This window comes from Jaculus jaculus, chromosome 10 (genome assembly GCF_020740685.1).
Source record: "Jaculus jaculus isolate mJacJac1 chromosome 10, mJacJac1.mat.Y.cur, whole genome shotgun sequence".
Lineage (NCBI taxonomy): Eukaryota > Metazoa > Chordata > Mammalia > Rodentia > Dipodidae > Jaculus > Jaculus jaculus.
This window is the reverse complement of record NC_059111.1, coordinates 15,475,636-15,500,543: the sequence shown is the minus strand read 5'-3', so window position 1 is coordinate 15,500,543 and position 24,908 is coordinate 15,475,636. Positions and strand designations below refer to the sequence as shown.

Genomic DNA, 24,908 nt, shown 5'->3' with positions numbered 1-24,908 from the left:
TACATGGGTACTGGGGAATCAAACCTGGGTCCTTAGGCTTAGCAGACAAGAGCCTTGACCACTAAGCTATCTCTCCAGCACCCACTTTATTTTTTGAGACAGGCTCTCTCACTGAACCTGCAACTCACCAATTCAGCCAGATAAGCTGGCAGTCAGCAAGCCCTAGATCGTTCTGTCTGCATCTCCCCACAGCTTGGATGACAGGCACACGCCACCAGATCTGAACCAGGTCCTCATGCTTGTATGGCAAGCATTTTCCCCACTGGGCCATATTTCCAACCCCCGAAAGAAACTTAAATGCATACGGATAGACAGGCAGACAGACAGATAGATATACAAGTGACTACCATTCCTGGGCAATGGGGGATGTGGCTGTGGTCATGAGCCCAGAGGTGGCGAAAGTCCCCACGCAGAAGTCCCTCCACCTAGTCCCTTGGGCCTTGCTCAATTCCATCTGGCGGACACTAACGCCGAGGCCTGGGGCAGTTACGCAGCCTTGCTGTGGACCACGGCTTGGAATATACTGGATCCTGTCATTCCGTTGTCCCTGCTGGGTTAACAGGAGTTGGAAGACAAAAGTGTCCCGTGGTCCCAAGGCACAGGCTGTGAGATACAGTCACCACACGAAACAAAGTGATGAGCTAGCTCATTCAAACCACTACACGTCAGTGCCCACAGCTCACAGGCTGCTGTGGGCGTAGCAGCAGCCACAGGACCATAAGGACAAAAATCTACAGGGTAATTAGAACACTGAAAAGGTTTATAAAGACGGCAGCAGCCGGTGTGGTGGTACACACCTGCAATCCCAGCACTGTTGAATATTTTATTTTTATTTATTTATTTATTTGAAAGAGACAGATACAGAAATAGGCAGGTGGAGAGAGAGAGAGAGAATGGGTGCACCAGGGCCTCCAGCCACTGAAAATGAACTCCAGATGCTTGTGCCCCCTTGCACATCTGGCTTACGTAGGTCCTGGGGATTCAAACCTGGGTCCGTTGGCTTTGCAGGCAAACACCCTAACTGCTAAGCCATCCCTCCAGCCCCAATCCCAGCTCTTTTAGAGGCTGCGGTAGAAGGATCCTGAGTTCCAGGTAGGCCGGGCTGTATGATTCTGGAAGAGAAAGCGCAGGTGGCGGGGGAGGAGGACTTATACGTTAGACCAGTTAGGACAAAGTGCAGGGAGAAAGAGGGGGGTTGTTGAGAGTGGCAAGGAAGAAAGGCCTCTTTGGGAAGGATCTTCCTGGGCTCTGCATTCATGGCAGCTGGGTGACAAAGAAAATCAGCACCATGGTGCTGGGGAGCCAAAGAGACCAGAGCAGAAGGTGCATGACAGAAGGCGCCCAGGGCTGTGTCCTCAGCAAGGGCACAAGCTTCTGCTTCCCCATCTAAGTATCCCCAGAGCCCTCCGACTCAAGAGCACATAGGAATCCCCAACCCCAAGGGCCTGGCAAAACTCAGATGATTCTGCGCGCCACCTCCAGTACCAGATGCCAGGGTGGTCAGAGACCCTGCATGTCCCACAGGGTCCCGGGGAGCGCGTGCTGCCGCTAGTCTGGGAGTCACTTTGGCAACCACTGCGGTACGGTTACTGCCTCTGGCCTGCTTTGTCATTCTTTCTTTTCTGGTTTTTTGTTTGTATGTTTGTTTATATTTGAGAGCGACAGACATAGAGAGAAAGAGGCAGAGAGAGAGAGAATGGGCGCGCCAGAGGAACTCCAGACGCGTGCGCCCCCTTGTGCATCTGGCTAACGTGGGACCTGGGGAAACGAGCCTCAAACCGGGGTCCTTAGGCTTCACAGGCAAGCGCTTAACCGCTAAGCCATCTCTCCAGCCCATGGGTCCTTCTTTCAAACTGGAGGCTTCCTAAAGCAGGGATGATGCCATGGTCACCATGGTGCCACCGCTCCGTGTATCACTGAGAGCTTAATCAATGTTGTGACCAAACGAGGGCATGAGCCGTAGCCACAGGAAATAAGGGACCTAAAGCCCTGTGCCCGGTGTATATTTCTTTTATTTAAAAATATATATATACTCGGGCGTGGTTGTGCACGCCTTTAATCCCAGCACTCGGGAGGCAGAGGTAGGAGGATCGCCATGAGTTTGATTCCACCCTGAGACTACATAGTGAATTCCAGGTCAGCCTGGGCTAGAGCGAAACCCTACCTCAAAAAACTAAGAAATAAAAATAAAAAATTAAATAAATCTTATTTTATTTATTACTTATTTATTTGAGAGAGAGAGAGAAGAGACAAGCCAGAACCTCTAGCCACAAACAAACAAACTCCAAACACATGCACCACCACCACGTGCATCTGGCTTACATGGGTACTGGAGAATCCAACCTGGGTCTACAGGCTTTGTAGGCAAGCGCCTTAACCGCTAAGCTATCTCTTCAGCCCACTATTTCTCTCTTTCCTTCTCTTTCTATTTCAAGACATTTTACTGTGCACAAGACAATTTCATGCCACTGTGGATGACTCATGTTTCCAATCGGGATTTTTTTGTTTGTTTGTTTGTTTGTTTTTATTTATTTGAGAGCGACAGGCAGAGAGAGAAAGAGGCAGAGAGAGAGAGAACGGGGCCTCCAGCCACTGCAAATGAACTCCAGACGCGTGCGCCCCCTTGTGCATCTGGCTAACGTGGGACCTGGGGAACCGAGCCTCGAACCGAGGTCCTTAGACTTCACAGGCAAGCGCTTAACCACTAAGCCATCTCTCCAGCCCCAGCAACCACTGAATGCCAGCAGTCCTCAGGAAGACCAGGAGCTAGTCCTTTGGACTTCAGGAGTCACAAGATATTCTTGCCTGTCCCAAAACGCATTTCTGCAGCGCCATGTGAGTCGCTCAGGATCACATCAATTTGTGAGGGTGTCAGGTCTTTCTTGGCCAGTTTGTAAATCTGCCCCTGACGTCAACTTCAGCCACGTGGGGGCGCTGCGGCGGTTAAAGCAGAACCAACTGGGCTAGGCCCTTCCTGGAGCGTGCATGCAGCCCATGAGGGCAGCAAAGAGCTTGGTTTTGGTGTTTGTTTTTTTTGTTTTTTGAGATAGCGTCTTACTGTAGCCCAGGCTGACCTGGAGCTCACTCTGTAGTTCCAGGGTAGCCTTGAACTCACAGTGATCCTCCTACCTCTGCCTCCCCAGTACTGGGATTAAAGGCATGACCCACCATGCCCAACCGTCTATGTGTATTTCTTAGGGTAAGCCATAGAAACAGAACCAGGGGGACATACATGCTTAGAATGAGGAACTGGCTCGTGATTATAGGGTCTGGCAATTTCCAAGATAAGCAAGGTGAAGGAGCAAACCAGTAGATTTCTAACCCTAAAGGTAGCAAACTTGAGGGTTCAGCGGATGAAATACTTGCTGTGCAAACATGGGGACCTGAGTTTGAATCCCCGGCACCCATATCAAACCCAGGCTCAGTGGTACTCGCCTATCATTCCAGGGGTGAAGGGGTGAAGGTAGGAAAAATCCTGGAGCTTGCTGACGAGTCAAGTCGGCAAACTCCAGATTTAACGAGAGACTGACCTTGTCTCAAAAAAATAATAATAATAAAATAAAATGAAAGATGATTGAGGAAGACGCCCAGTGTTGACTTCTGGCTTCCACAACATATGCTCCAGCCCAAACACATGGAAACACGTGCACGCGCACACGCGCACACGCACACACACACACACACACACACACACACTTTAGCAAGCTTGAGATTCAAAGAGAGCTAATGTTTCTGCTCAAGTCTGGAGACAGAAAAATCAAACCTGGTGTCCAAGTTCAAATCCAGCAGAAAGAATTCTCATAGTTGGGTCAGTGTTTTTACTTTAGCACCCCTTTAATGAGTTGAGCAAGACATTCAGTCTGCAGTTTAAATGTTAATCAGATACAAAAATACCTCAGGGCTGGAAAGATGGCTCAGCAATTAAGGTGCATGCCTACAAAGCCTAAGGACCCTGGTTCGATTCCCCAGTGCCTATGTAAAGCCAGATGCAAAAAGTGGTGCATGCACCTGGAATTTGTTTGCAGTGGCCAGAGGCCCTATTTCACCCATATTCTCTCTCCATCTCCTCTCCTCTCCCCTTGAAAATAAATAAATAAAATATTATAAAATAGGGGGCTGGGGAGATGGCTTAGCAGTTAAGCGTTTGCCTATGAAGCCTAAGGACCTCGGTTCAAGGCTCGATTCTCCAGGACCCACGTAAGCCAAATGCACATGGTGGCGCATGCATCGGGAGTTCGTTTGCAGTGGCTGGAGGCCCTGGCGCGCCCATTCCCTCTCTGTCTGTCTGCCTCTTTCTCTCTCTCTCTTTGTCTATCACTCTCAAATAAATAAGTAAAAATAAACAAAAAAACAAGCAAAAAAATAAAATTGTGTTTTTAATACCCTCAGAGAAACACCTGGATAGTGGATAGCAAAGATCTGGGAACCCTGTGGTCCAGTCATTTGTCACATTAAATTCACTATCATCAGAGATGTGTTTGTTCAAAACTCACACAAAGGGTTCCTGAGCACTCGCGAGAGTCTTGTGTAGGCAGGGAGAGTAAGAGATGAGCTGGCACAGGAAGCCTCATTTTCCCAACTGTCAGGATTCCAGGCTTTGCCAGGTGTCTGAGCCACCCCGCTGCCAGCCCTGGGAGACCTACAATGCTGGCTTCACCCCTCTGGCATCCTGAGGCAAGCTTAACCACACACACACACACACACACACACACACACACACACACACACAGCGGCCATTCAGCTCTGTGTCCCCACGCTACAGACTGGCTTGCTGTGCTCAGCACTTCCCCATCTTGAAGGCATTAGCCACTGGGCTTGCGCTGGCTGGAGGAGATTACATTTTCCAATGGAGATGGGGAGAGAGAAGGCCTGGCTAAAGGGAGAATCTCTTCTTTGTCCACTAGCATGGTGAAACCCCCTCCTAGATAGAGCTATTTGATGTCACAAAGAGAGAGAGAGAAGGAAAGAAAGAAAAAGGAAAGTGAAGGCAGGAGAGACATGGGACAGAGGGCCCGTGTGGTTTTGAGTTTTGAGGGCTCTGAGGGCGAGGAATGTGTGGGAAGTGGCAGGATGGGCGCCAGGATCGTGGGTCCCATGAGGATGGGCCTGCGGGCTCTCCAGGGAACAGCCCTACCCGCCCCCCCCCCCAACCCCGGTCTGGACTTCTGAGTTTCCAAGTTCTTCGGAGTGGTAAAAGGAGTGCTGGCCCAGGAGTCCTGGCTCGGAAACTGCTCGCTAATCCTGACATGTATATCCTGAGCCCAGGCAAAATGAACCTGGCAACCAAAACCAAGTTGCTAGTATATCACATTGCCTGTGACCCGTTAAAATGAAGTGGGTCATCCACGATCGCTGAGTTTCCCGGGACATGAGGTCCACGAGGCTGGCCAGGGAGGGGACCAAGCCTGTAGCCAGCCTTTCCTAGACAGTCCCTGCCAGCCTTCCGGTTCAGAACCTCCTCCTCCAGAGTCAGGCCTCTCCACTGGAGCCTCTCTTCTGCTTCCCCAGGCAGCCAGTAGCCATGAGTGCTCAGAGCATCCTTCCACTATCTGCTGGAGAGCTAAGCTGCTGGCACCTGCCTCAGCAGACACGAAGCAATACAAGATTTGTGGGCTGGAGAGATGGCTTAGTGGTTGAGGCGCTTGTGTGCAAAGCCTAAGGACCCAGGTGCAACTCCCCAGGACCCACCTAAGCCAGATGTACAAGGTGGTGCATGCATCTGGAGTTCATTTACAGTGTCTAGAGGCCCTGGTGTGCCCATTCTCTCAATCTCTCTCTCTCTCTCTCTCTCTCTCTCTCTCTCTCTCTCTCTGTCTCGTTCTCTCTCTCATATCTCATAAATAAAGTAATTAATTAATTTTTTAAAGTGTTTCTAGCTGGCCATGGTGGCACACACCTTTAATCCCAGCACTTGGGAGGCAGAGGTAGGAGGGTTGCTGTGATTTTGAGGCCACCCTGAGACTACATAGTGAATTCCAGGCCAGCCTAGGCTAGAATAAGACCCTATCTCAAAAAAAAAAAAAAAAAAAAAAAAGATGGGCTGGAGAGATGGCTTAGCGGTTAAGCGCTTGCCTGTGAAGCCTAAGGACCCCGGTTCGAGGCTCGGTTCCCCAGGTCCCACGTTAGCCAGATGCACAAGGGGGCGCACGCATCTGGAGTTCGTTTGCAGAGGCTGGAAGCCCTGGTGCGCCCATTCTCTCTCTCTCCCTCTATCTGTCTTTCTCTCTGTGTCTGTCGCTCTCAAATAAATTTTAAAAAAATTATAAAAAAAAAGAAAAGAAAAGAAAAAGAAAGAAAGAAAGGAAGGAAACCTGCTATAGAGACTTCAGACAAAATGGATCAAGAGGCCTGGCATCCCTTTCCTGTGAGCCTCCAGCACCACCCTACAGTGGCCCAGCAGGGCAGGATGGGACTGACTGGGGTTTTTATTTTTAATATGTTTTTTGTTATTTTTATTTATTTATTTGAAAGAGAGAGGCAGAAATAGAGAATGAGCACGACAGGGCCTCCAGCCGTTGCAAACAAACTCCAGATGCATGCGCCACACCTTGTGCATCTGGCTTACGTGGGTCCTGGGAATCGAACCTGGGTCCTTTGGCTTTGCAAGCAAACGTCTTAACTTCTTGCCTCCAGCCTGGGACTTGCTGGTTTTGAAGGACGTATGACAATGCTACGACAGGGCCGTCGCAGGCTGTGGGGAAGGCATGCTGACTTCTGTGGGGGGGGCCTGCGGCAGTCAGGGAGGATTTCTCAGAATAGATGAAGTAAAGCCTCTTCCGGAGGTGTTCTCAGAGCAGGGTACACTCCACAGGGCACGTACCCCACTACATACTGGGGAGCAAAAATAAAATGAATCAACTTCTCATATTAAAAAAAAAAAAAAAGTTACTGGGCTAGAGAGCTGGCTTAGCGGTTAAGAGACTTGCCAGAAAAGCCAAAGAACCCATGTTCGATTCCCCAGTACCTATACAAAGCCAGTGGGCAGAGGCCCTGGCATGCCCATTCTCTTTCTCTCAAATAAATGAATAGAATTTTTTTTTTAATTTTTATTTATTTATTTGAGAGCGACAGAGAGAGAGAGAGAGAATGGGCACGCCAGGGCCTCCAGCCTCTGCAAACGAACTCCAGACGCGTGCACCCCCTTGTGCATCTGGCTAATGTGGGTCCTGGGGAACCGAGCCTCAAACCGGGGTCCTCAGGCTTCCCAGGCAAGCGCTTAACCGCTAAGCCATCTCTCCAGCCCCATATTTTAAAAGGGCACTCATACGACAGGCTGACAGATGTACTAGTGTAGCTTGCATGTAACTTGTCACACAGTGTGGAGGGGGTGTCACCTTTTCCTCCGATAGATTGCCATTTTAAAGAATGGAGCGAAGTTGGGCTGGAGAGATGGCTAAGCTGTTAAGGCGCTTGCCTGGGAAGCCTAAGAATCCAGGTTTGATTCCCCAGGCCCCTCCTAAGTCAGATGCACAAGGTGGCGCATGCATATGGAGTTCATGCGCATTGGCTAGAGGCCCTGGCATACCCGTTCTCTCCCTGTCTCTCTCTCTCTCACTCTCTCTGTCTGTCTCAAATGAATGAATAAAAATAAATCTTGCAAAGAATGGTGCAAAGCTAAGCAGAATTTATAATGCTCCCTTGTAGGGCCTGGAAGTAGAGGCTCTGGGTGGGAAGGGAGGAGAGAGGCTCAGGTTCGGGGTACCCTGGCACCTAGCCTGTGCCCTCCTAGGAACCTAGGAGCTCGGTTTCATGGGGCTGGATCCAAAGGTGACCTTCCTTATAGCAAGCATCTTCCCTCGATGAGGCCCTGAGTAGAGGATAGCCTCCAGGGAAGGCAGGGCACTACAGGGGTGCAGCTGGACCCATGCCAGCTCCCCACGGGCCAGAGCCCTCCTGCCTGGGCCTCCCCAGGAAGAATGCTGGGAGCCCACAGCTGCTGACTCAAACCCTCAGCCATGGAAGGCGGGCGCTCACCACGACCTTTGGATTCGCCGGGCCGTCTGGTACCCACACCAGAAGATATTGAGTATCCAGCCCCAGAGGCCCCTCGCAGCCTGGGGCTGCACGTGGCTATATAAGGCTGAGGCCGCAGGGGGCCTCGGGGCTGCCAGACCCCAGGAGCAATTTGGCTGCCCTTGGCAGTGATGTGGGCCCTTCCCCTCGGCTTCTGTAGTTATCCCCTCAAAGTGAGCCTGAATCATATCCTCCAAACCTCAAGCCCGCCAGGCACACGTCATGCCCAGACTCCAGCCGGGTAGAGGAGGCAAGACAGCCCAACCTCCCTCCTGGCAAAGACACACTTGGGTTAACTCCGAGGAAGCCATCTCATGAGATCTCCAATCCCGCCCCTGCCACAAGATGTGGGGCCCATTCAGCTCCCCTCTTGGGATCTCCATGTCTGAATATGTACCCTGCTCCCCTAGGAAGTGCTGAGGACCCTCCCCCCCAAAGAAATGACATCTGGGAGAATGGAGATGTTGGGAAGCCACCCTCGTTCTTTTTTAAAAATATATTTTTTTAATATTTTACTTTTATTTATTTATTTGAGAGAGAGAGAGGCAGGTAGAGATAGAAAGAATGAAAGGACGGGCAAAAGAAAAATAAGAAAGAAAGGAAGGAAGCCTGCTATAGAGACTTCAGACAAAATGGATCAAGAGGCCTGGCATCCCTTTCCTGTGAGCCTCCAGCACCACCCTACAGTGGCCCAGCAGGGCAGGATGGGACTGACTGGGGTTTTTATTTTTAATATGCTTTTTGTTATTTTTATTTATTTATTTGAAAGAGAGAGGTAGAAAGAGAGAATGAGCACACCAGGGCCTCCAGCCACTGCAGACGAACTCCAGATGCATGTGCCACCTTGTGCATCTGGCTTACGTAGGTCCTGGGGAATCGAACCATGGTCCTTTGACTTTACAAGCAAGCGCCTTAACCACTAAGCCATTTCTCCAGCCCCACCCTTGCTCTTTGAGAAGGACAAAGCCCAGCCCCATTGCAAATTTGGGGTCACAACGAACAGGGATTTACTGCTTGGTTGTCCCATGTTAGCCACTACCAGGACCCACGCCCTCAAATCTTTAGGCACAGCTGAGCCCACGCAAGGCCCCTTCTGTGCCCCAAGGGCTCCTAGTGTCTGTGGTCCTGGGTGGGAAGCCATGCCGCAGTCATCAGGCCCACTTCACAGCCAAGAACTCAGCACTCTGGTCAGCTCGAAAGCTCACAAGGAAGCTAGTGGTGGGGCCAGCTCCTGGATTCCCAGCTCAGATCCGCACCCTGTACCGAGAACCCCTCCCCCATCTCCACTGGGCCCTGAACCCTGGGCATTCCACTGTGAAGTCAGAAGGACAGTGAGGAGCCCGCGTGCAGCTTGCGTCAGGCCCGTGTACTCGCTCCAAGATGCAGGACATTGGCTGTTCCAGAAAAATGCCTGTGATTGTCATCATGGAGAACATGCCATGGCTGATGCGCCCAGTGGCACCCCAGGAGCTGCTCCTTGAAGGCACTTCATCCAGAAAGACCCCCCCCCACCCCACCCCAACACACACACACACACACACACACACACACACACCGCCCTTCCTCCTTCTTTTTGGAAGAAAGGAGCAGCCTTGCCCATACAATCCCTCACAGTATTAAGTAGCCAAAAGTCATGTCGTCTAGACAAATAGATTTTTATGGATCCAATTAATCCCTGCCAGTCAAAAAAAACCAGGCACGCTTAATAAGGGGCTATATTTAGAATCTGTCATTATTTGGCTCCCAGGGGTGGGGAGAAACCTCAGCTCTTATTTCATAGACACTTCATTCCCAACAGGGCTCTGTCAACCCCTCCACTTGGGCCTGCCCACCTTCACTGACAGCCTTGGAGGCAGGCAGGGCCCAGGGCTGGAGAGCAGCTGACCACAAGGGGGCGCTGTCAAATGACGAGGCCACAGCCGGCCAGACTTGGCCCCTCCGCCATAGGCCAGAAGCAAGACGTGAAAGCTTTGCCTTGGGCTGTGCGGCAGGGCAGTCAACAATTGCTGTAGAGACGCAGGGCTCCCAGCTGCCTCCCCCTGTGCCAGGATCCACTGTATTTTAGCCCTTGAGGTCTGACAGCTTCAAGGGCCTCTCCTGTGTCTCTGGGAAGGGATAGCATTCTTTGGTCAGTGTACTAGTTACTTACACTGTTGCTGCAATAAAATACCCTGTAAGGGCTGGAGAGATGGCTTAGTGGTTAAGGCGCTTGCCTGCAAGACCTAAGGACCTGTGTTCGATTCCCCAGAACCCAGGTAAGCCAGATGCACAAGGGGGGTGCAAGTGTCTGGAGTTTGTTTGCAGTGGCTGGAGGCCCTGGCGTGACCATTCTCTCTGCCTCTCTCTCGCTCTCTGTCAAATAAAATAAAATAATAATAATAATAATAATAATAATATAATACCTGAAAAGAAGCCATTTGGGGGGTGGTGAAGGGTTTATTTCAGCTTACTTAAAAAAATATTTTTAGGGCTGGAGAGATGGCTTAGCGGTTAAGCGCTAGCCTGTAAAGCCTAAGGACCCCGGTTCGAGGCTTGGTTCCCCAGGTCCCACGTTAGCCAGATGCACAAGGGGGTGCACGCGTCTGGAGTTCGTTTGCAGAGGCTGGAAGCCCTGGCGCGCCCATTCTCTCTCTCTCCCTCTATCTGTCTTTCTCTCTGTGTCTGTCACTCTCAAATAAATAAATAAATAAAAATATAAAAAAAAATATTTTTAGGGCTGGAGGGATGGCTTAGCAATTAAGGCATTTGCCTGAAAAGCTAAAGGACCCAGGTTCAATTCCCCAGAACCCATGTTAGCCAGATGCACGAGGGGGTGCACCCTTCTGGAGTTCATTTGTAGTGGTTAGAGGCCCCATTCTCTCTCTCTCTCCCCCCCCCCTTCCTCCCCTCCCTCTTTCTCTGTCAAATAAATAAAAATAAAATATTTTTATTTATTTTAAATTATTTTTATTTATTTATTCATTTTGGTTTTTCAAGGTAGAGCCTCACTCTAGCCCAGGCTGACCTGGAATTCACTATGTAGGCTCAGGGCGCCTCAAACTCGCACCTCTTACCTCTGCCTCCCACATGCAGGGATTAAAGGCATGCACCACCTCACCTGGCTCTTATTTTATTTATTTACTGGAAAGAGAAAGAGGTAGAGAGAATGGGCATGCCAGGGCCTCTGGCCGCTGCAAACAAACTCCAGACACATGCACCATCTTGTGCACCCGGCTTTATGTGGGTCCTGGGGAATCGAATCTGGCTCCTTTGACTTTGTCAGCAAACACCTTAACAGCTAAGCCATCTCTCCAGCCCAGTAACTTTTTTTTTTTTTTCACAGCAGTGGGAGAGGTTTGAGGTAGGGTCTCACTGTAGCCCAGGCTGACCTGGAATTCACTATGTAGTCTCAGGGTAGCCTCAAACTCAGGGCAATCCTTCTACCTCTGCCTCCTGAGTGCTGGGATGAAAGGTGTGTGCCACCAGGCCTGGCTTGAAATTGCTTCTTATCAGGCATTTGGTCACAGCAATAAGCAAGTGACTAATGCACTCAGTATCCCTCCTCAGGGTTGGGGTCCAGGTCCAGGCAGAAGCCCCTCCGCCCCATCTTATCTTCCTCCCCCCTCCCCCCCCTCGCCCAGCCCATCCACTAGGCCCAGCCTCTGCCAGGAAGGAGTGCCCCTCCCCCTCCAACAGCTTGGCTCCCTTCTCTTCTGTTGCAGTGAGCTTCATGTTGCTGGCACAAAGCACCTTGCCAAAAGCTGCTGATGGGAGAAAGGGGTTTTTATTTTGATTTACATACTCAAGGGGAAGCTCCATGATAGCAAGGTGAAACATGGCATGAGCAGAGGCTGCTCATCACCCCTGGCCAACATCAGCTGGACAACAGCAGCAGGAGAGTGAGCCAAACGCTGGCCAGGGGGATCCGGCTATAACACCCCATAAGCCTGCCCCCAGCAACACACACCTCCTCCAGGAAGGCTCCAATTCCCAAATTTCCCTCAGCTGGGGATCAGACATTCAGAACACATGAGTTTTGGGGAACACCTGAATCAAGCCACCATATGTTCCTTTCCAGGCTAGTTGTGGGCGCCCCTCTCGAAACCAACGGCCACCAGAAGACAGGAGACGTGTACAAGTGTCCAGTGACCCATGGCAACTGCACCAAGCTCAACCTGGGTAAGTGACCGCTGGCCTCTTTGGCAACCAGCCCAACAGCTTCAGGAATAGAGCAGGTCACGTGGCTCCTCGCAGCCCACGTGAACACAGAGCGGGCTCTGACTCATGCCTTGTCTCCTGCCAGCTATCCCGAGAGTGCCTCACTGTCCCCACATTACAGATGGGGAAAGGCCAGACAGAGGAGGCGACATTCCCTCAGGGACCAACCAGGAGTCAAAGTCAGACCTTCAGCACCCAAGGCTGTTCTTGCTGACTCTTCCACGGCCCCTGCACCGGGAGGTTTTCTGTCCCAGTGGGAACAAACTGTGCGCTGTCTTCTTTCTGCCTCTGAACCTCGCAACAATAGCTAGCTAGCACCGTGTATCACAGATAACCCTCATCATGGGCAAGCGTGGCATCGGCGCTTCCCACACCCACACCCACATGAGATCTGATCACCTAACAGATGAGGAGGTGACAGCGTGGGGGAACGAGGGGACCTGTCCACAGCCACCTGGCTAAACAGGTGGCAGAGCTGAGATTCCGAGCCACGCAGTCTGTCTGCACGCAGACTCTGGCTCACGGGGCGTCACTGGGGGGCAAGCTCCAGCATCCGCTAAGCATCTCGTCCTAAAGGATAGATGGTGGGACTGGGCGCCGCGCTGCCAGCCCGAGGGAGCAAAGTCCCACCCAGAGGGCAAACCTGTACTTCTCCCTGGTGACCGTCCTCCCCAGGCCAGGTGGCTGACCTGTCCCGCCCCCAGCCACCTCCACCAGAGTAGCTAGCTCTGCCCTCAAGAGCTACAGGGGATGGATGGGGTAGAAGGCACAGTAGGGGATGGCTGTGGTTCTAGAGACAAGCGATGGGGGGGGGGGCGGGGAGAGAACCCAGATTTCCAAGGAGGCCAGGTATCTGTCACGTGGTATTGGAGGTTCCCACTGTCTACGCCAGCACTGCGGGTGGAGAGTTCAAACCCCAGTGCTGCTGGGGCTCACGCTTCAGTGAGAAAGCAGTGGAAGAGAGGCCTGGCTGGTGGCTTACAGCTCCTGCTCATTCCAACACCGAGTTGCCAGCTTCCCGCCTGTACAGTCTCCCGGGCAGCTCACATCCCATCTAGAAGCCTCTGTTAGCTCACATGTAAGCTAAGTAGGGTGGACTCCTAATCCGCACCCTATGTTCTTTTTTCTTTAAATTTATTTTTTTTATTGACAGCTTCCATAATTATAGACAATAAACCATGATAATTCCCTCCCCTCTCCTCTTCCCCCCCCCACAAATCCTCCCTCCATCATATCCCCTCCCCCTCTCTATTAGTGTCTAATTTTAATGTCATCATCTTTTCCTCCTGTTTCGATGGTCTTGGGCCGGTAGGGTCAGGCACTGTGAGTCATGGATATCCAGGCTAAATTGTGTCTAGAAGATTGCATTGTAAGGAGTCCTACCCTTCCTTTGGCTCTTACATTCTTCCCGCCACCTCTTCCGCTTCCTCTGAGCCTTGGAAGGTGCGATAGAGATGTCTCAGGGCTGAGCACTCCTCTGTCACTTCTCAGCACTGTGGTCCCTTGTGAGTCTTCCCAGTGGTCCCCGCCACCTAAAAAGAAAAACTTCTCTAACCAAAAGCGAGAGTAGCGTTAATATAATGTCACCCCCTTAAGTTATAAAGAGCATTGAGTGGGGGGTCTGAGGTGTGTCTCCATTGGTCAAGTGCTTGCCTCACATTCACAGAGGCCTGGGGTCCATCCCAGCACTGAATAAACTGTGCGTGGTGGCACAGACCAGTAATCCCAGCACCTGTGTGACAGATACCCTGTCCTCAGCTACATAGCAAGTTTGAGGCAAGATTGGGGTACATGATTGGGCTGGAGAGATGGCTTAGCGGTTAAGCGCTTGCCTGTGAAGCCTAAGGACCCCGGTTCGAGGCTCGGTTCCCCAGGTCCCACGTTAGCCAGATGCACAAGGGGGCGCATGCGTCTGGAGTTCGTTTGCAGAGGCTGGAAGCCCTGGCGCGCCCATTCTCTCTCTCTCCCTCTACCTGGGGTACATGAGACCCTGTCTCAAACCCTGGCGGGAGGTGTAGGGAGAGAGGACAATGCAGACATAGTGCCCAGCATCCCCAGCTCAGTCAAGCATCCATTTCTCTGGCCTCTACTGTTCTCGCCCCTGGTCCCCAGCAAACCAGGCCACCTCATCACGCTTCCAGTCTCTTCAAAGTAGCAAAATGCACACCATTAGAGCCTGAGGGCTCCCGAAGACCCCAAGCAGTAGACATGCAGGTCTCCACACGGTAGGTTAGGACTGGTACACCCCAACACCTCCCTTACCTTTTAAGCACGCACACACGCACACTCCACTTCTGGAGAATTCGTTCCTTTCCTTCCCTTCAGCGGCCTGCCAGGATAGTTCAGAAAACCTTAATTATGTAGTTGGTCCACGGTTTCTGACCTGCCGCAGAGCCACACCGCCAGCTGGCCAATTCCATGCCTCCTAAATGCCCCTCTTAGCTGCCAGCTGCAGTGTTGCTCTTGGGCAAGACCTTGCACCTGTGGAGGTCGGTGGCCAAGCTAATCTGCCCCCCCCCAAAGACCCCCTCAGCACAAGTCAGGTGGACAGAGAAGGGGTGGGCATTGAAAGAACGGGGCCCCACGGAAAGAATGTAAGAGCCAAAGGAAGGGTAGGACTCCTTACAACGTGCTCCCTCCAGACGCAAAATGGCCTGGATATCCATGACCTCACAGTGCCTGACACCACCTACACAAGACCATCATAACAGGAGGAAAAGATGATGACATCAAAATAAAATACTGATTGAGAGGGGGAGGGGATATGATGGAGAATGGAGTTTCAAAGGAGAAAGTGGGGGAAAGGAGGGCATTACCGTGGGATATTATTTACAATTATGGAAGTTGTTAATAAAAATAAAAGCTTTAAATGTTAAAAAAAAAAAAAAAAGATGGTGAGCGTCACTGGGAGGTGTAGACAAGGTCCTGCACAGAGGAAGGCGTGTCAGTGGACGCCATGGTATGTTTGGGGTACGGTCAGATGTCAGAGGACGTCGGAGATGGCACTGTGTGATCTTGCGCCATTGCAAGGCTTCACAGAACCTCGGTGTGCCCAGGAGTCCCAGGGAGCCCTGAGGAAGGAAGGAACGCGGGCACCGCCAGGGGAGGTCGGGACCACCCTACGGCCAGTGAGGGGCATGGGCAGATGAGGACCTCCCCCGCCGCAGCAGCGTCAGGCTTTGGGCGGAGGGCGGGCCGGCGAGAGGGGGCTGCAGGCTGAGCTTCTGCCCAACTCCCAGGAAGAGTCACCTTATCCAACGTGTCGGAGAGGAAGGACAACATGCGCCTCGGGCTGAGCCTCGCCACCAACCCCAAGGACAACAGCTTCCTGGTAAGAGCCACCGAGCCCCACCGCAGTCCCGGGGAGGGGCGCGGGATGAAGGTCCCCTCGCAAGGATGTCCCCTCGCAAGGATGTCCCCTCGACCCTCGGGACGACTCACCGCTACATGCCACAAGAGGGCGCTCTTGCACAGGCGCATCCGCGCTCCGCTGGGCGCCGGGGCCACTGCACTTTGGGATGCAAGCTCTCTGGGCAGGTGGTCTTTCCCGTGGCCTGCTGTAAGGAGCCAGGAGCACCTCGCAGCCTGGACCGGCTTGGTATGGAAGCCAAAACTGAATGAACACACAGATCTGTACACCCTAGGGAAGGGATCCTGGGGGGCTGACCAGCTGCACTCAGGGTTCAAGAGAGGAGCTTTCTGCGATGGATCGTCCTAGAGCCCCGTTGCCAGGATGGGATTTCGGAGTGAAGTTCTCCCGCGGCCGCTTTCACAGGGAACACTTGAGTCTGGGGCGGGGAGCAATAGGACTGGGGTCATGGGGATTTGAGGATCTAGTAGCCCGGGGAAAGTCCCAAGGTGTCACCGCCCTTCGTTATCCACACACAAGGGCACAGTGAGGCCTTAGGCCTGGCCACACACACCTGTTGGGGACGCTCCACTCCCTTGTCCCACCAAGGCCCCTTTACCCTGTTGCTGCTTCGCAGGGTGGTGTAATGGTTCCAGGGGTCCTCTGAGCCTCTGCGGGGCGGTCTCTCATTTATAAATAGCAACTTTGGTTAATCCATTCATTCATCCATCCATTCATCAATTCACTCGTCAGTCCACCATTCATCCCCTTCCTCCATCCCTCCATCTGTCCACTCATCTGCCCACCTGTCTATTTGCTAATCTACCTACTTATTCTCCCATTTAAGCATCCATCCTTTCCTACAGCTACCTAGCATCCATTGGTCCATTCATTCACTATCTTTCTATCTCTCCTCCCATTCTCTTTTCCCCCCATACTTCCAAACATCCAAAATCACATTGACAAAAAGAAAAAGAAAAAAAAAAGACACAGATAATTGGCTGAGAAGATGACTCTGTCGATAGAGTGCTTGCCATGAGAACTTAAGTTCAATCCCCAACACCCACATTAAAAAAAGCCAGGTACGGTGGTGCATGCCAGTAATCCCAGCACCCAGGAGGCAGAGGCAGGAGAAGCTTTGAGGCTCACTGGCTAGCTTGTCTAGCTGAGTTAGTTTGTGCTAGATTCAAGGTGAAATTCTGTCCCCAAAAATAATATGGGAGGGATGGAGAGATGGCTTAGTGGTTAAGGCGTTTGCCTGCGAAGCCTAAGGACCTCAGTTTGATTCTCCAGGACCCACATAAGCCAGATGCTCAAGGGGGGGGGCGCATGCATCTGGAGTTCATTTGCAGTGTCTAGAGGCCCTGGTGTACCCCTTCTCTCTCTATTTCTCTCTCTCTCTCTCTTTCTGTCTCAAATAAATAATAAAATATATATTTAAAAAAATAAGGTGGAAGTTGGGCATAGTGGCACATGCCTTTAATCTCAGCACTTGGGAGGCAGAGGCAGGAGGATCACTGTGAGCTCAGGGCCAGCTTGGGACTACAGAGTGAGATCAAAGTCAGCATGAACTAAAGTGAGACCCTACCTCAGAAAACCATAATTAATGAAAATTATGATGATGTAGAGAGCAATTGAGGAAGAGACCAGATGTTGACCTCTGACCTTCACACGCACACACAAACACCTGCACACACATACAAATATGTATACACACACATGTTTACCATACATATACATTCATAAGAAAAAAAATGAAAGGGAGACTGGATAAATGGCTTAGTGCTTAAGGCAATAGCCTGCAAAGCCAAAGGACCAAGGTTCAATTCTCCAGGACCCATGTAAGCCAGATGCACAAGGGGGCACATGTGTCTGGAGTTCATTTGCAGTGAGTGGCTGGAGGCCCTGATGTGCCCATGCTCTCTCTCTATCTGCCTCTCTCTCTCTCTCCCTTGCCTTCTTTCTCTCTCAAATAAATAAAAACAATTTTTTAAAAGACACAGATAAAGTAACCCTTAAGACCCAGGCCCTTAGGTTAAAAAAAAGAAAGCTGATTAAAGAAGGGGTTGGAATAGAGCAATTAGCTTCCAAGTCAAAGCAAAGCACAAACGGCCTCCAGGCCTCTTGGCAGCAAGAGCAAAATGGAGGCCAGCAGCTGGATTTTCATTCTGAGACGCTCATCCCTCAGCCCTTCAAGACCCGCCTGATGTCAGTGTTTTTGGTAGCAAATTTCACAGCAGAACACAGACATTCTTTTCTCTTTCTCTCCCTGGTAAGATGGTGTGCTGTGGGGCCCCTGTTCTGGAAGTTTGCCTCGTGTGGGCCTCCACAGTTAGAGGAGTTAGTCTAGTGACCCTTGAAAGATCCACTCCCAAGGAGGCTTCCCCAGACCTTGTGGGGTTGGTTATGTGGGGTGGGCAAGAAAAGGGGTGGTGAGTCCACTGGGTTCCAGGGGTATATGAGAGCAGGACTATATAACGACACCTAAAGAAAAGTGGACCCGGGCTGGAGAGATGGCCTAGTGGTTAAGGTGCTTGCCTGCAAAGCCTAAGGACTCATGTTCGACTCCCCAGGTCCCACGTAAACCAGACACACGAGGTGACGCAAGCGCACAAGGTTGCACATGCGCACAAGGGGGCGCACACGTCTGGAGTTTGTTTGCAGTGGCTGGAGACCCAGCTGCACCAATTCTCTCTCTCTCTCTCTCTCTCTCTCTTGCTCTCTCACATTAAAAAAAAAAAAGGCCAGTTGGGCTTGCCTCAAAAAAAAAAAAAAAAAAAAGTGGACCCATGAACACTGCAGCCAGAGAGACTCAGAGAAGACCTCTCACCCCGGGGTGTCCACACACAGATAGACATGTCTGTCTTGGGCTCCCCCGCAGGCCTGCAGCCCCCTGTGGTCTCACGAGTGCGGGAGTTCCTACTACACCACCGGCATGTGCTCCAGAGTCAACTCCAACTTCAGGTTCTCGAAGACCGTGGCGCCGGCTCTCCAAAGTAAGTGGCTTCACATCTTCAGGCTCACGCGGAGTGGGGGAGGGGGTGCTTCCCAGAGAGGCTTGGAGCTCTCTGACCCCCACTGTCTTGTGACCACTCAGCGGCCTTTGGACTCTGTAATAGCCCACCCTGCTGTCCGAATGACTTGAAAGGTGTCACTTCTCCTGGCTGGGCCTCTGTGATGTCCGCCCTCCTCCACAATGTCACACTATGGAGCTAGTGAACTAAACTTATGAAGATCCTCCTGGCATGCAGGGAGACTCCCTGCGAGACCTTAAACTATTACGAACGTTGCTCCTTGATGTCTTGCGGTGCGATAGGAGGGCCAAGGAGAGCAAAAGTGACCTGAGGGGGGCTGGAGAGATGGCTTAGTGGTTAAGGCACTTGCCTGCGAAGCCTAAGGACACAGGTTTGATCTCTCTCCAGATCCCACATAAGCCAGAGGCCCAAAAATGAGGCAAGCACAAGGTCACACATTCCCACTAGGTGGCGCAAGCATCTGGCGTTCGATGGCAGTGGCTGAGGCCCTGGTGTGCCAATTCTCGTTCCCTATCTGTCTGTCTGTCTGTCTGTCTGTCTGTCTGTCTGTCTATCTATCTATCTATCTATCTATCTATCTCAGTCACTCTCTCTAAAAATAAAAATAAATAATAAATAATTAAAAATGACCTGGGTGATGGTGACACCTAGTCAGTTCCTAGGCAGCTTGCCCCAGAGCTTCATGGATACAAAACCTCACCCTCCTGTCCCAGCTGCCAAGCAAGCCTGGGGAGTTAGAAGCCCAGACTTCTTGGCTAGAAGCCTCACCATTTCCTCGGGTTAAATACCCTCAGGCCAGCAGCTGCTGCCTGTTTATGGAGGGTGAGGGATTAGCACCTTTGGCTCCAACAGCCTTCCCCCAACAAAGGCTCAGTCAGAGGTGGACAGATGGTGCCTGGAGAGGGGGGGGGAGGGGAAGCTGTCCTCCTGGGAGTCCAGGAAGTGTGAGGTCCATTTGCATAAAGTGGCCCAGAGCACAGGAGGTCAGGGGGATGCATTGGGGGAGTCCCCAAGGGAATATCCCAGCTCTAGAGCAGCTGTCCCCTCTGGGCCAAGGTAGCTTTCTCCTAGTGGAGGCTCCTGACTTGGCACATTCAACACTGCCTTAGGGCTTCTCAGATGCAGGTGCCAGGACACCCCCATGCAGCTTCTACCTTAGAGGGTCCTAAACACAGGCAACAGTGGGAGGAATCTCCCAAAAGGCATGTTCACCTGTATATAAAAGCCAAGACCCAGCCCACCGTGATGGAGCACGCCTTGATCCCCAGCCCTCGGGAGGCAGAGGTCAGAGGATCGTTTCATGCATGAGTCTAAGGTCACCCTGAGACGACATAATGAATTCCAGGTCAGCCTGGGCTAGAGAGACCCTACCTCGGGAGGGGAAAAAATATGAAAATATTATGATAAGTACAGAAAAATAATAAATACATATTAATAAGAAAACATTTAGATCTCTGGTCCTACGGGTGGACTGTGAGCTTCCCCAAATGGAAGAGCTGGTCTGAGTCCCCACACCCATGCACAGCTCCTGCGTATGACAGACAGGTCCTTCTCCTGAATGTGTTGAGCAAAAGCACAAAGGTCAAACCCATCAATCTCTGTCAGGCCGGAAGTTTCTGGTGGCCCACGTGCTTGTCCGCAGCTGGCAGGTGGCACGGGGGAGCTGAGCATCTGAGGGGCCCACACAGAATCTCCGAGACGCTCCATCAAACACAAACCCTCCGCAGACAGCTGGGCTCACAGCCACCCTCTGCCTTCCTCTCTGTCTGGGGAGCACCGGATGAAACACAGTGCACCCCACAGTGTGACGGGAATGGCTGACACTCAAGAGGCTTACGACATTGTTGTAAAGTAGATTTTATGACGGTGAAAGTGCTCCAGTGAAAATAAGCAGATATCTGGATATGAAGTGTATACAATGTTTCAATTTCACCCCAGCCAATGTTGCTTAGATTTTAAGAGGCTTTTTGAGCTGGAGAGAGATGGCTTAGTGCTTAAGGCACTTGCCTGAGAAGCCTGAGGACCCACGTTCGACTCCCCAGACCTCACGTAAGCCAAACGCACAAGGTGGCGCATGTGTCTGGAGTTCAAGTACAGTGGGTAGAGGCCCTGGTGCACTAATTCTCTCTCTTATTAAAAAAAGACCTGAGCTGGGCATGGTGGCGCACGCCTTTAATCCCAGCACTCGGGAGGCAGAGGTAGGAAGAGCATTGTGAGTTCAAGGCTATTCTGAGACTACGTAGTGAATTGCCGGTCAGCCTGGGCTAGAGCGAGACCCTACCTTGAAAAACCAAAAAGATAAATAAATAAGGCACACGTGTATATAAGCATCTGTACACACGGGTGCCCACGTATGAGCAAGCATGCAGAGAGAGAGGAAAAAAAAAAAAAACAGGATCAGTCAGGATTTATTGAGCATTGTGCCCAGCCCTGGAGCAGTATCTTCTCATTAATTCATCCTGCAATTCAGCAGTATGCCCCTCATCAAGGACACTGAGGCAGAGAAATTGATTGACTGCACTTAGGTCACACAGCCCATGAGTGGCAAGGCCAAGAGTCACAGGCTGATGCAACGGCCCATGGCGGTGAGGTCCTGATTTGGACAGAGCCAGCACTGACCAAGCCAGGCATGGTGGTGCAGGCCCTTAATCCCAGCACTTGGGAGGCAGAGAGACAGGAGGCTCACCATGAGACTATACAGTGAATTCCAGGTCAGCCTGGCGGAGAGCGAGACCCTACCTTGAAAAACCAAGAAGTATAAAAATAAATAAATAAAACATAATAATAAATAAAAAAGCACCAAGCAGTGGGCAATGGGCGGTCTCAGGGGTGCAAAGAAGTCAGGCTCGATTTCGGCTTTTTTTAAACAGCCCACCAAGTGGTGGGACTGAGCTGTCAGGACCTCCAGGACTCCTCATTCATGTTACTCCAATTGTAAATGCCACCCCAACACGCTTCTTTTGCCTTTGAACAGGCATCCAGACTACCAAAGACTTGCAAACCCTGGGTCCTTGGGTAGCCCTGACTGTGTCCTCCTTTGGCAGGGTGTCAGACCTACATGGACATCATCATTGTCCTGGATGGTTCCAACAGCATCTACCCGTGGGTGGAGGTCCAGCACTTTCTTATCAACATCCTGAAGAAGTTTTACATCGGCCCAGGGCAGATCCAGGTGAGCAGCTCTGGGGCTCTTTTCCCCACTGAACAGAAGCTCCTGAACCCGTGACCCCATGCTGCCTCAGGGCATCAGGAGGCATTCTGGCACAAAGGTAAGGTTTGGCAAATCCTGCTGTCTGAGAGGCCCAACCCTGGTGGGGATGTCAAGGGTGAGCTGGGCAGAGACCTCAGTTCACAGGCCAAAGCCCCTCTTCCGAGATAGACCCAACTTTGGAAGAGTGACTATCTGGAAAGAGAGTAGAAGATGGGAACAAGAGAGTAGACACCAGAAAGCTGTGGGAGGAAAGGCCCTGGAGACTCAGACCCTGGAGACAAGGTGGCTGGAATGCAGTTCACATCAGCCTGCTCAAAATGCTGTCTGGACATGGGGGTAGATTTATTCCCTGAAGTCCTGATACACCCATTCATCCTCTCTCTCTCTCTCTCTCTCTCTCTCTCTCTCTCTCATTCTTTCTGCTTGCAGATAAATTAATTATTTCTAACAAGTAAAACTACAAAGAAGGGAGCAAACTCCCTGAGGCGATAGGGCCCCCACCACCAGAAGACCATCTGAAATGGGGAGCTGGCCTAACGTGGGTTGTTGGGGTGCTCCCTGAAACCACAAGCCCCAAGTTTGGATCTGTAAATTAACCAAAGAATTGGCAATCCAGACTAAAGAGAATCATTTGAAATCACCACACTTTGTTCAGATATCACAGGGACGGGAAAGAGCCGAGGAAGGGCAGGTGAAGTGGAGAGAAGGGAGATACACCACGTGGTCCAGGAACAAATGTTAACAAACACGGACCTTAGATAAAGATATTAAAAGTAAAAACAGGGGCAGGAGAGATGGCTTAGCAGTTAAGGCGTTTGCCTGCACATACTAAGGAGCCAGGTTCAATGCCCCATAACCACGTAAGCCAGATACACATGGCGGCACATGTGCCTGAAGTTTGTTTGCACTGGCTAGAGGCCCTGTGTGCCCCTTCTCTCTTTCTTTCCTTTCTCTCTCTCATAAATAATACATAAAAATATTTTTCAGGGATGGAGGGATGGTTTAGTGGTTAAGGTGTTTGCCTGCAAAGCCAAAGGACCCAGGTTCGATTCCCCAGGACCCACATAAGCCAGATGCACAAGGGGACGCACACATTTGGAGTTTGGCTGCAGTGGCTGGAGGCCCTGGCGCACCCATTCTACGTCTCCCTCTTTCTCTGTCAAATAAATAAAAATAAAATAGTTAAAAATTTTTTAATATTTTTCCAAAAAGAACCTAAAACCAGTAATAAAAAGTGTCCCTTCCCAATCTGGCTGGTGGTAGAGAAGGATAATCTTACCAGCGAGGAGACCCAGATATGTCACTAGTGCAGCTCTGGAGAACATTTCTCCAAGGGACCAGAAAACAGAATACTCTAGAATTCACACTCAGCACACCTGGACACACCTGCACCAGGTTTCCCAGCCAATTGACCTGGGCTCAGAGGAGGAATCCACCCATACCTGAGTGCTTGTTCAAAAGAAATCTGATTGGAGCCAGGCATGGTGGTGCATACCTTTAATCCCAGTGCTCAGGAGACAGGCAGGACGATCGCCGTAAGTTCAAGGCCACCCTGAGACTACATAGTGAATCCCAGGTCAGCTTGTGAGCTAGAGTGAGATCCTACCTCAAAAAAACAAAAACAAAAGCAAAAGCAAAAGAGAGAGATCTGATTGGGTGAGACTTGCAAACGTTGAATCCCTCAAGCAAGCAGGTGGGGCAAGCTGAAATAGGCAAGGCCAGCTGGGATAGGCGTGGTGAAGATGTGATGTAAGATCATCCTAAGACCCTTCCCTTTAAGGGCCATCCTTTTCTGCCTAGTCTGGTCCCCCACACATGAACATTGACTGAATGTCCAGCATTCAAAGGGCTTTTGTGCCAAGTTATCTTGGTAGTGCCAACAACCAACAGTAAATCATTACTACTGTCATTACTACCATAGGTCTTTTTGTTTTGTTTTTGTTTTTGTTTTCGAGATAGGGTCTCACTGTAGCCCAGGCTGACCTGGAATGTACTATGCAGTCTCAGGCTGGCCTCGAACTCCTGGAGATCCTCTTAACTCTGCTTCCTGAGTTCTGGGGCTAAAGGCGTGCACTACCATGCCCAGCTTTTATAAACTACTTTTTTTTTCTACCACAGGTTTTTAAAAATATTATTTATTTATTTATTTGAGAGAAAGAGAGAGAATGGGCACACAGGGCCTCCAGCCACTGCAAACAAACTCCAGATGCATGCACCCTCCCTTGTGTATCTGGCTTACGTGGGTCCTGGAGAGTCGAACCCGGATCCTTTGGCTTTGCAGGCAAACGCCTTAACCGCTAAGCCATCTCTCCAGCCCTACCACAGGTTTTTATTACTGTTTACCCTTCAATCACTAAGTCCCTTTCTCTGTCCAGCTCCTCCCCTCTTATTCCATGGAGACATCTGCTCATCACCAGAACTTTGCTCTCCTTGTGCTGGTGACGCCTGGGAAGGGTGACTCCGCCCCCCTCTACCCTCACAGAGGAGACCATGCCAGTTCCCACCCTGCCATCAAAGGCCTGAATTCCAGGATAGAGTCATTCGGATGTCCTGTGCTCTGATTCGCAGGTCGGAGTCGTTCAGTATGGAGAAGATGCGGTCCATGAGTTTCACCTCAATGACTACAGGTCTGTAAAAGACGTGGTGGAAGCTGCCAGCCACATTGAACAGAGAGGAGGGACAGAGACCCGGACGGCATTTGGCATTGAATTTGCTCGGTAAAAAAAAAAAAAAAAAAAATCAGATTTCAGATTCAGATACTATTCTAGTTATCTATTGTCATGTACAATTTACTGTATCATTTAATGACTAACAAGAATGAGTTGTTAGCCGGGCGTGGTGGCAAACGCCTTTAATCCCAGCACTCGGGAGGCAGAGGTAGGAGGATCGCCGTGACTTCGAGGCTACCCTGAGACTACATAGTGAGTTCCAGGTCAGCCTGGGCTACAGTGAGACCTTACTTCAAAAAACAAAAAGGAAGGAAGGAAGGGAGGGAGGGAGGGAGGGAGGGAGGGAGGGAGGGAGGGAGGGAGGGAAGAAGGAAGGAAGGAAGGAAGGAAGGAAGGAAGGAAGGAAGGAAGGAAGGAAGGAAGGAAGGAACGAA

The 24,908-nt window shown here is 51.0% G+C and overlaps 1 protein-coding gene across 1 annotated transcript in view; it reads left to right on the top strand.

The window, feature by feature from the left end:
- Itga11 (integrin subunit alpha 11) overlaps positions 1-24,908 on the top strand; it is a 131,733-nt gene that overhangs the window by 52,962 nt on the left and 53,863 nt on the right. Inside the window, exons 3-7 of the mRNA XM_045160360.1 lie at positions 12,071-12,171; positions 15,450-15,541; positions 18,441-18,555; positions 21,639-21,766; positions 24,374-24,522. Of these exons, the coding sequence (XP_045016295.1) occupies positions 12,071-12,171; positions 15,450-15,541; positions 18,441-18,555; positions 21,639-21,766; positions 24,374-24,522 (585 nt within the window). The remainder of the gene's footprint in view (positions 1-12,070; positions 12,172-15,449; positions 15,542-18,440; positions 18,556-21,638; positions 21,767-24,373; positions 24,523-24,908) is intronic.